Genomic DNA, 13,650 nt, shown 5'->3' with positions numbered 1-13,650 from the left:
TGAAAAATCGATTTTATTTCTCATGTATTGAATATTTTATAAAGACTTCAAGAAATTGAAAAACTTGCTGTTTATGTACACTGCAATGCGCACAATTTAAATCTTGCCATCAATGATGCTGTTAAGGAAGTGAGAGCAGTGGACAGTTATTTCACAACTCTGCAATCTCTTTATGTTTTCTTCGGCCTCAGCATTAAGAGGTGGGACATTTTGTCGTCATTAACGGGTGAATCTGAAGTGACATTGAAGAAGTTGAATCCAACTAGGTGGGCATCAAGACATGATTCGATTTTAGCAGTTAAGGTAAGGTATTTGGACATTATGAAAGCTCTTACGAAGATTATACTTGAGAGTAACAAGCAAGAAGAAGTTTCTGAAGCTAAAGCACTTGCAAAATCCCTTGATAACTTTCAGTTTGTAATGCTGACAGTAGTGTTGTCCAAGATTTTTACACAGCTAAACATCACGTCTAAGTTTCTTCAAGGCAAGGAAACAGACTTAGAAAAAGCTGCCAGAGTACTTGAAAGAAGTCAAACTGAGCTCAAGAAAATGAGGGAAGATTACGAGGCCTACAAAGATGAAGCCACACTTATAGCACGTAAATGGAACGTACAACCAATGTTTTCTCAAAGCAGGCAGCGTAAACTAAAACGACACTTTGATGAACTAGCAGAAGATTTCAGGTTTTCAAGTGGTGAAGAGGCCTTCAGAGTGCAAGTGTTTTACGCTGTTTTGGACATAGTCAATCGTCAAATTGAAGACCGCTTTTCTTCTGTTCGAGATGTTGTCCAGCTGTTTTCTGTTTTATTTCCAACAGTTCTGGTCAAGCTAACTGAAAAAGAAATCTTTGAAAAAGCTGGAGAATTGCAAAGAGTGTACGAAAAAGACATAGGGCCATCGCTACCTCTTGAACTTATATCCCTTCAAAGTGGATTTAAATGTGAGCTATCAAAACTGAAAACGGTTTATGACTTAGCTTCACTTTTAATGATTGAGTTTGACACATTAGCTACAAGTTTTCCAGAAGTACAGACTGCTCTAATGTTATTTTTGACTTTGCCGGTAACAGTGGCATCTGCAGAAAGGTCGTTCTCAGTGCTAAAAAGAATTAAATGTTATCTCCGAACATCAATGGGACAAGACAGACTTAGCGATCTTGGAATGTTGGCGATAAACCAAAGAGAAGCCTCACAACTAGACAAGCGTACGTTAGTGCAATGCTTTGCAGAAATGAAATTTAGAAGGAAAGTTTTTGCAGTGTAGTATTTTTAATTTTATCATAACCAATTATTCTAGATATTGGCTTATTTAACTTAAAATAATTTCCAAACAAACTACTAAATCAAGCAGTTTCATGTATCATCAAAATTTAAATTTGTGCAGTATATCAAAAAGTGTATTTGAAATTTTTAAAGAAATTTATAATTTTCAACAACAATTTTCGCAAACTTATTTTAAAATAGGTGTATTTTCATTAAGAATTATTTAATATGTTGCCTCGTTTAACTTAAAAATGTTGCAAACAAACTAACATGTAAGAAAATTGTATTATTGTATTACACCAATTCTGTGTAAAATAAACATTCATATGTGAATATTAAATTATTCGTTTTATTTACCTCTTCAATTAAGGTTGTTTCAATATTGTGCAACCATACTATGTATTATTTATTTAACTGGACTTATATTTCATTTACTTCTGCATTTGTTTTGAAAAAGTGTTACCTTCTTACCATACATCTGGGATTATTACATCCATTACATCTTCTTACCATTACCTTCTGTGCTGGTTATACATCTTTGGGAGGCTTTACTCACAAGGTCAAATGAGAGGAGACCGAGATCAGAGATTTAGACTTAATTTATTTTCAGACTTAAATCTAACAATCAGACCAGTCACGAGAAAATTTAGAATATAGTAACATAAAAAAAACTAAAACTATTGATCCCTTTACAGTTATTTTATCATCCATAATCCCGTCGGGCTGAGGGTCCGGGGGTGGGTAGTTATGTTATATGGTTCACGGTTCACACGCCCCCCTCTCCTTCATACCAGGGACCCCTGTGGTAAGTCCGTATAGGGGGCCCCAAAGGACTTCTTGCAGGGGGCCCCAGAATTTGTAGATCCGGCCCTGCTTCTATGGACCAGTCACATTAAGTATGTCAAACAAAGATGTGAAAAGGGAATTAATCTTCTGCGCTTCCTCTCCAAACAGAGCTGGGGCGCGGATCAACAAATTTCCTTAATGTTTTACCAGTCTTATATTCGCTCGATTTTGGATTATGGGTGTACTCTCTATGGTTCTACCTCCAATACGAACCAACTTATTCTTGATCGAATACAATATAGAGCTCTGAAAATATGTTTGGGAGCCATGGCATCTTCACCAAATCATGCCATTCTGGCAGAGTCTCAAGAACTTCCTCTTAGTTTTCGAAGACAGTTTTTAGCAAATAAAAGTCTATTAAAATATAGATGTTACAACAGTGATTTGATCGCAAAAATTAACTTTCTTGTAATTGAGAATTTGACAAATCATTATTGGAAAAAGAAAAACTCTCCTCCTTTGGCAGATGCATTTATTGATACAAACTTATTTCAAAATGATATTGTTAAACTTAATAAAATACCATTTTATGCACACAGTTTCGATTCTATAATTGACAAACCTATCACCATATTCCCTCGGTATTCACATTGTAATATCTTAAACAAAGCCATGATAAAATCCATTGTGAATGGTCTCGGGTCGAACTTAACTAAAATATATACAGATGGGTCAAAAACTGAGCTAAATACAGGTTCGCCATTTTTTGTTTCAAACATAAATCATATTGAAAAGTACAGAATCTCAAATTATTGTTCCATTTTTACCGCCGAGTCCTTTGCTTTTGAAAAGGCACTAAAATGGTGTGCAACTCAAACATGCACGAATGTGGCAATAATTTCAGACTCAAAATCAGCATTACAAGCTATTAGCGGTCACCCAATAAACCAATTCCGAAATGCCTTAATTTTGAACATTAAAAAATTAATTATGGATCTTAAACAAAATAATGTAACTGTTTCGTTTATTTGGACGAAAGGACATTGCGGAGTCGAAGGTAATGAAATTGCGGATATAGCCGCAAAAAGTAATCACAGTTGCCACCATATTGACAAAGTATTTAATTTAAAAGATTTGAATAATGCTCTCAAACCTAATATCAGAAGGAAATGGGAAACTGATTACAAAATAATTGCAAATAGATCTACAAACCATTATTTCAGAATTCATCCTACACTTCCAAAAAAACATTCCTCATTTCACCTTTAATTATAATAGAGCACAAATGTCAGTTTCTGCCAAACTCGACTGATAGTTTCTGCCTTTTCGGAACGATTTTTAAAAACAATTTTTAAAAATACAAGTGCGAGAATTTACTTTATTGCGATCTAATAGTTACAGTATAAAAATGCGACTTTACTCTACAAAGAAATATATCAGACTGAATTATATTCAATGAAATGAAATACATTACACATTTGAAAAATAAGCAATAATACACAAGTTGCAGTTTGGAAATAAGGTCGACCATAGTTCAGGTGCTGACACATCGGATTCAGGGTATTGGCTTATATGGGGTCAATGGATATAACTCCTCCACCCTTAGTTTCTGGAATTTTTCATGGAATTGAAAAATGACCTAGGTTGGGCCTCTGGTAGATTTTCTTCAGGATCATCTTCTTGGATGTGAACATTCTCCATGGGACTATCGTCTTTTCTTTGTGATTTCGTTCTTCTTTTTATAAATTTAATAACAAAATATGCAAAAATTATTATAATCAAAAATATTACTGTTAGGTTCCAAAAATTAGGATGAGTGATTTTTGAGTTTTTAAGTATTAATGTTTTAATTTCTTCTTGTTTCTTCTTAATTAAATGAATCTTGTCCAGTTGAACATCTTGGATATGGACTTCGGGAATCTCTTCTTGGTGGGTATGAGGAATAACTATATTCGGAAGTAATAGTGGCTGACTTTCGGAAATGAGACGATTATTGCTAAATGTTTGATCTTCTGTGCTAAACTGGCATTGGAAAGGAACTGTGATGAGATAATTTCCAGAAATTAATTGAAGGTCTGTGTTAGTACAGTTCATTTGGATTTTGGTTTTGGTTACCAAAACAGCGATGTAGTGGGACTCATCTATTTGCTGGATCATATTTCTTGAAATGTGAACTTCTATTCTTTGGCATCTCGTAGGATTGGATTTTAGTTGAAGGAGTTGAAATAGACAGTCTTCTTCACTTTTGCTTCTTAGAGGATTTTCGGGACAGAAGAATTTGGGCTTCAGGTTTGAGCATGGTACAGATGTGTATTGGTAAAAATTTTCATTCATTATCAGATAAGTGTTAGGGGGCACTATGGTAGTATGATTTACAGTAGGAATCGAGTATAAATGATAGTAGGAAAATTCGTCGGGATAAGCTATTGGAACATGGACAATGAAAACAATCGTCAAGTTAGAGTAGTACGCTTCTGTCTCTAAGATATTATAATAATTATGTATGTCTGATGTGATATTTGGATAAATTAGTTCGTTTCTTGAATGATATTCTAAAATTTGAGTTAATATTGACTTTAGTTCATTAATTTTTACTATACTACTATTTAAAATACCTAGTCTCGCAAATGTTATAGAGTTTTCTATATCTGTTAGTAACTGTACTATAATATTTATACTTATACTTAATTGATCTAAAATATTTCTAGTTATAAGAAAATCTTCAAAATTAAAAATAAACTTATTAAGGTTTGAACGAATAGATTCTAAACCAGAGAAAATTACTTGTTGGTTACTTTTTATGAGAGAAATAGTATTATTAAAATTCTCTACAATCTCAGTCGATAATGAAATTTGTTTATTAAGTTTAGTTACAATTTTATTTTGGTTACTTTTTAGTTCTTGTAGTGCGCTATCATAATGTTTTGCGTCTTCTGTATCTAAGTTTCCTGTGATACATTTAATTATTGAGCCTAGTCCGTCTATAAGACCTCTTTTTGCTCTGTGATCAGGTAAGAGTGATTGGAGTTTTTGTTCAGCTAGTTGTAGCTGGAATAAAAGGACGCGATCAAAATTTTCTAATTCGGAATAATAAGGACTACTAAGGCCGTCTTTAATTGCAGCTGTTACATTTTGGTAGGAAAGTCTTAGAGTATTAATTTCTTTTTGAATTGGTTCTAAATTAACATAATGGATAAATTAATGAGTACTAGATTTAATTTTTGCAGTGCCTACTTTATAAGGAAGTATTCCGGGATTATCTTTGAGATTCGTAAAGGTGATTTCTTTATTCTCGACTTGTTGAAGGCCCAGGATCATCATCGTTGTCATTAGGAACCTGTAAGAGTTTTTTCCGGTTAGTTTTTGGTCGTCTTAAATTTTGTTTGTGTAAAAGTCTTTTTGGAGTAGCAACTTTAATTTTTGCATCTTCAACAACTTTATCTTTCATAAATTTGGGATTAAGTTTATTTCGTACCAGTGTAGTATTTTTCCTGTAAACATCACTTCCTTCTTCATATGTGAGTGGTTCATGTCGATCTCTATTATTATATTCGATACTTTTGTCTTTTTGTTCGATCAATTTTTTATTAAGTTCTTTATAGATTTCTTTGGTCCTATCTCTATGTTTTTCTATGTAGTTATTAATTAGTTTTTGGTTTATATTTATATCAAAAAATTTCTTTAGTGTTAATGTGGCCATTTATAATATCTATCGGCTTTTGTTGAGTTACGGAGTGTATTGAGTTATTATAGCCTAAAATAGCATAAGGCATTTGATTTAGGATATCAATTTTTCCATCAGCTTTGCTTCTAATTATTCGTAGATGTTCTATTAGAGTAGAATGAAATCTCTATAGCTCCTTCAGATTGGGTACTGTTTGTAGTTACATAATGAGTTTTTACTTTATGTATGTCGAAAAATTCTTGTACAACAGAGTTTTTTAATTCTGTGCCTCGGTCCATAGTTACAAGATCAGGAATTCCATGGTGTGTCATGAAGGTTAGAAAAGCTTTTACGATTTCAGTACTTGTCAATGCTGAAAGAGGGTATGCTTGACCGTATTTAGAAAATGTGTCTATTATAGTAAGAAACTTTTGGCCTTGGCTTGAAAAAGTGTCTGCAAATATTATTTCGAATGGTTTTGAAGCTGTGGGAGTAATCATTAGTTTTTGATTTGGCGGATTACGATCATATTTATTTACTTGGCAAAAATTACAGTTATTTATAAAATCTGTTACATCTTGTTTTATTCCTGGCCAATAATAGGTGCGTTTGATCCTAGTTTCTGTTTCTAGAATACCTCGGTGATTGGTTTTTCCTTCGTGAAATGACCTTATTTTTTCATGTTGTTCATCTTTGTTTACTATATCTTTTAAGATGCTGTTACATTTTAGTAACTTGTAGGCAGAATTTTTAAAAGTGTTTTTTAAAGTTTCTAATATTTCTGCTATAAAAGTGTCTTCCTTGAAGTACACAGCGTATTTGTATTTAGGGTCAATGTAATTTTTAAATATATTTATAGTTTCTTCTACAATATTATTTTTTGAAATTTGGATATAAAGTCTTTTTCTGTTAGGAAATATTTTTTCAATTTTTGGTTTGACGGCTGAGTGTAAAACGAAATCGATTACAATTTGGTGATCAAAAGCATTAAGATGCTTATCAGAAATGAGCATTCCTAGTATTGGATCTTCTAGACTAGTATGTACAGTTTCTCCATCATCGTCATCATCATCTTCCTCAATATCGTTTTCTTGGTTATTTCCTTGTCCTGTGTTTTCTTCGTTAATGTTGTCGTCGACATTTACAGCCATCGAATTGCTATCATCATCGTCGTTTTTCGGAGTTTTATTAATTTCTTCCATATATTTTAAAAATTCATTACAATGAATCTCTATTCGAGATAGGGAGTCTGCATTTGCATTGCAACTTCCTTTCTTGTATTCAATTATGTAATCAAATTCCTCTAATTTTAAACGCCATCTCACTAATCGTGAATTTGGTTCTTTAAGAGACATAAGCCACTGTAAGGGTTTATGATCTGTCATAATTTTAAACTGTCTTCCAAAAAGATAAGGTCTAAAATACTTAGTTGCCCATACTATCGCGAGAAGTTCTTTTTCTATAACACTGTAGTTTTGCTCGGACTCATTTAATGTTCTCGAGGCATATGCTACTGGTTTATCTTGACCATTTACTAATTGAGATAATACAGCTCCTACTGCTACATTACTTGCATCTGTAGTTAAAATAAAATCTTTATCAAAATCTGGATATTGAAGTATAGGTTCATTAATTAATAGATTTTTACAATCTTCGAAACATTTTACAAATTCTGGAGTGTGTTCTATCTTAGCATCCTTTTTTAAGCATTTCGTTAATGGTTTAGTTAATCTGGCAAAATCTTTTATAAATCTCCTGTAATATCCTAGCAATCCTAAAAATCCTTTTATTTCGCGTGCAGTTTTTGGAATTGGGTATTTGACAATTGCATTAATTTTATCTGGGTTTGGTTTCACACCTTCTTTAGTTACAATGTGACCAAGATAGGCTACTTCCTTTCTGAGAAATTCACACTTATCTAGTTGTATTTTAAAATTATTTTCTTGCAAACGTTTAAAAACTTTGTCTAAATTTACAATATGCTCTTGAAGTGAGGTAGAAAAAATAATTATATCGTCTAAGTAGACAAGACAGATGTCATCTTGAAGACCTCGCAGAATATCGTCCATAACTCTCTGAAAAGTTGCAGGAGCATTCTTGAGCCCAAATGGCATACGAACATATTCATAATGACCATTCTCAACATTGAATGCTGTCTTGGGAATATCGTCTGGGTGCATCTCAATCTGGTGAAAGCCACTAGCTAGATCAAGTGTACTAAAATAGTTGCATCTGCCTAATTTATCAAGTGTATCGGTGATATTTGGTAACGGATATTTATCTGGAATTGTTTTTTCGTTCAGCTTCCTATAGTCTACAACAATTCTCCATTTCTTTTTTCCTGACGCATCTGCTTTTTTTGGGACAACCCAAATGGGACTACTGTACGCTGAATTACTGGGTCTAATGATTCCTTGTTCCAACATTTTGTTTATTTGACTATTTACTTCTGGTTTATGAACAAAAGGATATCTATACGATTTACTATAAATAGGTAGTTCATCCTTAGTTTTAATAACATGTTTAACTCTATTGGTAAATGTAAGGGGTTTATCTTCGCTATGAAAAAGATTAGAGTATTTATTACTTTTCTATAATAACTAATACTACACTTGACTATTATTTTCGCAAAAGGATTCAATAGACAAGAGGAGTCTGATAAAAATGAACAAAAAATTTTTAGCTTACCACATTTATGCACTTCTGCTTGTTCCTGGAATTCTGGATGTCCGAATGGAGCCCAAAATCACTGACAGTTTAAAAGTTTATGAAAAACGGAAACCCGGTTCTTTTTTCGTTTAAGAGTTAAAACCCACGAATATCCTCAATGGAATTCGACGAAAAATCCTACTGACTGCGCCACTGATAGTTTCTGCCTTTTCGGAACGATTTTTAAAAACAATTTTTTAGAAAGGCCATCGTAAAAGTCACAAACCTTATAAATGCAGTATTCAGGTTGCAATATGTACCAATAACGTGGAAAACATCTGAATTAATCATGATTCCCAAACCAGGGCAACCAACCAACAAGGTAGAATCATACAGACCAATATCTCTGCTACCAATTTTATCCAAACTATTTGAGAGGATATTGCTAGCACGAATGCAACCTATACTCGACCACAGGGAAATTGTTCCTTCCCACCAATTTGGATTTCGCAATAAACATTCAACAATAGACCAAATTCATCGAATAACAGATATTATAGAGAGATCTCTGGAGGAGAATAAAATATGCTCAGCTATTTTTCTAGACATAGCAAAAGCATTTGACAAAGTGTGGCACAAAGGCTTGTTACTAAAATTAAAAAGATATCTTCCCATCCAATTTGTACATCTAATACAATCATATTTGGAAGATAGAACTTTTAGAGTTAAACAGGAAGGCGAATATTCAGAATTACGGCCAATTAAAGCAGGAATCCCACAGGGCAGTGTTCTGGGACCCATACTATATTTATTATATACTTGTGACATACCTGTTACAGAAAATATTAAACTGGCAACATTTGCAGACGACACTGCAATACTAGCAGTCGGTGAAACATTCGAAGAAACAACTAGACACCTGCAAAATGCAGTAAACAAAATAAACACCTGGAATAATAAATGGCGCATAAAAATCAATGAAGGGAAATCTGCCCATATCGATTTCACCTACAAAAGAATAAATAATCACCCAGTTAGAATAAACAATAAAATCGTTCCGTACAAGAAAACAGTTAAATATCTAGGGCTACATTTGGATAGCAAATTAAAGTGGCAGGAACATATCAGAAAGAAAACCGAAGAACTAAAACTGAAGTACAAGAAGTTATATTGGTTATTAGGTAGAAGCTCACAACTTACAATCAAAAACAAAGTATTAGTTTACAAACAAATGCTTCAACCAGTATGGTCCTATGGTCTACAGTTATGGGGCTGTACTAGTGAGAGTAACTATGCTTGCCTTCAAAGAGTCCAAAACCGAATACTAAGAAACATAGTCAACGCTCCATGGTATATCCGCAACAAAGACCTACATCGCAACTTCGTATAGCAACAATCAAAGAAGAAATAAAGAAGATTGCCAAGGGTCACGAAAAACGACTCCACAACCATACAAACAGGGAAGTGTTAGAACTTTTAGATAATCAAAACCTAGTCCGCAGGCTCAAACGCACCAAACCTTTTGAACTTGTGTGATAGTGATAAATCTATAAAAATGTCAGTGTCAGTTTAAATTCGGACAGTGAACCTAGCCACAACAGTGATGTGTGCAACAATAATTATTAATTTCTAAGGTGAACCGTTGGGAATACCTAGGACAGTACAGTAGTAGATTAAGTTAAATGTAAAATGCTGGTTAGTCTTAAGATTAGGTGCATTGTTAATTTAATAAATAATAAAAAAAAAAAAACAATTTTTAAAATACAAGTGCGAGAATTTACTTTATTGCGATCTAATAGTTACAATATAAAAATGCGACTTTACTCTACAAAGAAATATATCGAGACTGAATTATATTCAATGAAATGAAATACATTACACATTTGAAAAATAAGCAATAATACACAAGTTGCACACACACACACACACACACACACACACACACGCACACACACACACACACACACACACACACACACACACACACACACACACACACACACACACACACACACACACACACACACACACACACACACACACACACACACACACACACACACCACACCACACCACACCACACCACACCACACCACACCACACCACACCACACACACGTAATTGACCATTGACTTTGATATTCTTTCAAGTGAATGTATGTTGGGGTTTGAGGCGAGAGAAAGATTTTAAGAAATTTATTTGAGGAGCTTACCTCGTCTTTCGCATAACGTTTATTAATCTCCTCCGCATTTGGGCATAAACTTGATGAAGAAACAATTTTACTTTAAGAACTATAAACCTCGAGTACCATTAAAAAATTTATAAGTATGTAATTATAATTTTAGGTTCCTTCTCTGAAGACGCACACAGTGAGTTGAACGCGAATAAATGCTTCTTAGAAAAGGACACAAAAAACCTTGAAAATCTGTTCACCTTTGACAAACAGTATTCACATTATGGTGCAACAGTGGCGTCTAAAATTGGTTCCAAAGAGTTTTCGACAAAGTCTATTGAAACTCATATGACAGTGCACAGCATAGAAAAACCTTTTGAATGTGAAGTTTGTTTCAAACAGTTTACGAACAATTATGAGGTGAAATCGCATATGAGGCTTCATACCGAAAAAACATTTAAATGTGAACTTTGTTCTAAAGAGTATTTAAAGCAATATTCTTTAAAAACACATATGAGGTGGCACAGTGGAGAAACTATTTCATGTCAAATTTGCTTTAAACAATATACAACGAATTATGATTTAAAGTTGCATATGAGGGCGCACATTGGAGGGATCAAAGAAAGACGTTTTACATGTGAGGTGTGCTCCAAAACTTTTATAAACAAGAATACTTTAAAGCGACATTTAAGATGGCACACTGGAGAAGCTTACACGTGCGAGATTTGTTCCAAACAGTTCGTAGACTATCATTATTTCACCGTCCATATGAGATTCCACGCAGGCGCAAAACCATTTCAATGTGAAATTTGTTCGAAACAACTTTCACAAAAGTCCGCGCTTAAAGTGCATATGAGAGCACATACTGGAGAAAAACCTTTTGTATGTGAAATTTGCTCTAAATCTTATATGACAAGCACGAATTTAAAGGTACATATGAGAGAGCACCACACTAAAGAATTGCCTTTCGAATGTAAAATTTGCTCTAAGAAATGTGCAACAAGTAGTAGATTAAAAAGTCATATGATGGTGCATATCGAAAAAGGTCCTTTCAAGTGCAGAATTTGCTTGAAACGATATAAAACAGATAAAGATCTTCAATTGCACATCAAATCGCACAATGTAGAAGAGACTTTTACATGCGAAACTTGCGCAAGACAATTTTCTACAGATTCTGAGTTAAAATTTCATTCAAGAATACATAGGGAATTCAAATGTGAAGTGTGCTCCAAAGGATTTTTCAGCAATAAAACGTTGAAATTACATATGAAGGTGCATACTAGAGAACTTTTCTCATGTCAAATGTGCCATAAACAATTTTCAACAAAATACAACTTAAAAATACACATGAGAAGGCATACAGGAGATAGGCCTTTCCCCTGTGAACTTTGCTCCAAACGGTTTGCCAAGAAATCTGAATTAACTGCACACATGAAATGGCACACTAGAGACGTTCTTTATACATGTGAAATTTGCAACAAACAGTTTGTTACCAAGACAATATTAACTAGACATATGAGAACTCATCAAGGGGAAAACCCAATTCAAATGTGAAGTTTGTTTCATAAGGGAGTCAATATAGATTTTGATTTCGGAAAAAATCAAACTTTTTGTAATTTGATTAAAAAATGTTTAATAAACAACATATCACCCCCTCCGTGGCTCAGTGGTAAGAGCGCCTGCCTTTGGATCGAAACAATCCGAAAGGTTGTGGGTTCGAATCTCACCAGGGTCAGAAATTTTTCATTTATTATAAATTAATAAATAAATATAGTTTCTGTCCTTGTGGGATCGGTACTCACCGGAGGGACCGCAGACGTTCGGATACAATTAGCGTCTTTTTGCAAAGACAATGACGTCGACTTTGCAAAGTAACAAGACACTTACTCAACACACACACTACATTGGCGCACTGTAAACTAACGTTCGGCGAAGTGAACGGTTGAGTTATTTTAATATAATTATTTAAGTAATGAATCAAATGACATTTAACCAATTGAACATAAAAGAAGAACAATTAGGTTATCTTATGGTTATGATAAAAAGAAATAAAATGTATGGGTATAAGTACGGTGTAGGCGGAAAATAAGACTTACATGAATTTTGTTTAAAAATGTGTAACTAATACAATTATTACTATAAAACTCTCAAATTTGTACCAGTTACCTTTCAAACATCTTACTAAACGATATTTTATTCAAAAAAATCTCAAAAATTTAATTGAAATGATACGAAGCACAGTGGTCCAAATTCCAGAGAAGCTGGCCAAAAGTAAAAAAGAAATTCGACGTTACATTTTCTAAAAGAAAATTAAATTCCCTATTCAGTGTTGGCAACCCTAGAGTTATATCTCCTATATCTGAATTTCCAGTTCTGTTCAAAGTTGACCTTCGTACGGAACATGCCCGCAGTTAAAAATATCGAATATTTTATACGCTCAGTCTTGTGCGTGTATCTCGAGAACGAAATGCGCAAATTCAATTCTGTAAAATAGAGGATATTCGTGGAGCCATCTTTTTTTTTTTTTTTTTTATTAGAAAAATATGTCGCATCCACCAAAAGGTTATTAGCGACGGAACAAAATATAAATAACAAAATTAAACAATTACAGATTGTACAAAATGTTTCTGGATCTGAGATAATTAACTATATTATTGTCACAGGAACAGTTTTGACCTAGAGCCTGTGGTAGAGCGTTTGGGATCTTGTAGCGCTGTCTTTCTTGGTCATATTTACTACATATTGTTAAAAAGTGTTCGACTGTTAATCGGACGTTACACTGATCACATATAGGTGGATTTTTCTTTGTGAATAGGTAAGAGTGCGTTAATCTTATATGACCTAGACGTAAACAAACACGTAACCACAATTTGTTCTCGTCTATTGCGTGACGATGGGAGCCACTGAGACACATTATTTTTAATTTTATTTAGCTTGGAATTAGTTTGAAACCACTCATTTCGCCACAAAAACAACACTTTATTTTTAAAATAAGATTTTAAGTCACTGGAAACACACTTGTCTATCGGCTCTGAAAAATCACTTAAAATTGCCTCTCGTGCGGTCCTGTCACCTTCTTCATTTCCTATTATTCCGACGTGTGAGGGAACCCATAA

General features: G+C 33.7%; 1 protein-coding gene across 2 annotated transcripts in view; it reads left to right on the top strand.

Moving 5' to 3' along the window:
• LOC126881411 (gastrula zinc finger protein XlCGF57.1-like) overlaps window positions 1-13,051 on the top strand; it is an 83,471-nt gene extending 70,420 nt beyond the window's left edge. For both annotated transcript variants that reach the window (XM_050645676.1, XM_050645675.1), the window contains one exon: window positions 10,707-13,051. In XM_050645676.1, coding sequence (XP_050501633.1) covers window positions 10,707-12,088 — 1,382 coding nt within the window. In that variant the 3' untranslated portion in view covers window positions 12,089-13,051. The remainder of the gene's footprint in view (window positions 1-10,706) is intronic.
• The last annotated feature ends 599 nt before the right edge of the window (window positions 13,052-13,650 follow it).

This window comes from Diabrotica virgifera, chromosome 3, assembly GCF_917563875.1.
Source record: "Diabrotica virgifera virgifera chromosome 3, PGI_DIABVI_V3a".
NCBI lineage: Eukaryota > Metazoa > Arthropoda > Insecta > Coleoptera > Chrysomelidae > Diabrotica > Diabrotica virgifera.
Note: the sequence above shows the minus strand (reverse complement) of the source record. Positions and strands in the feature narration are given on the sequence as shown.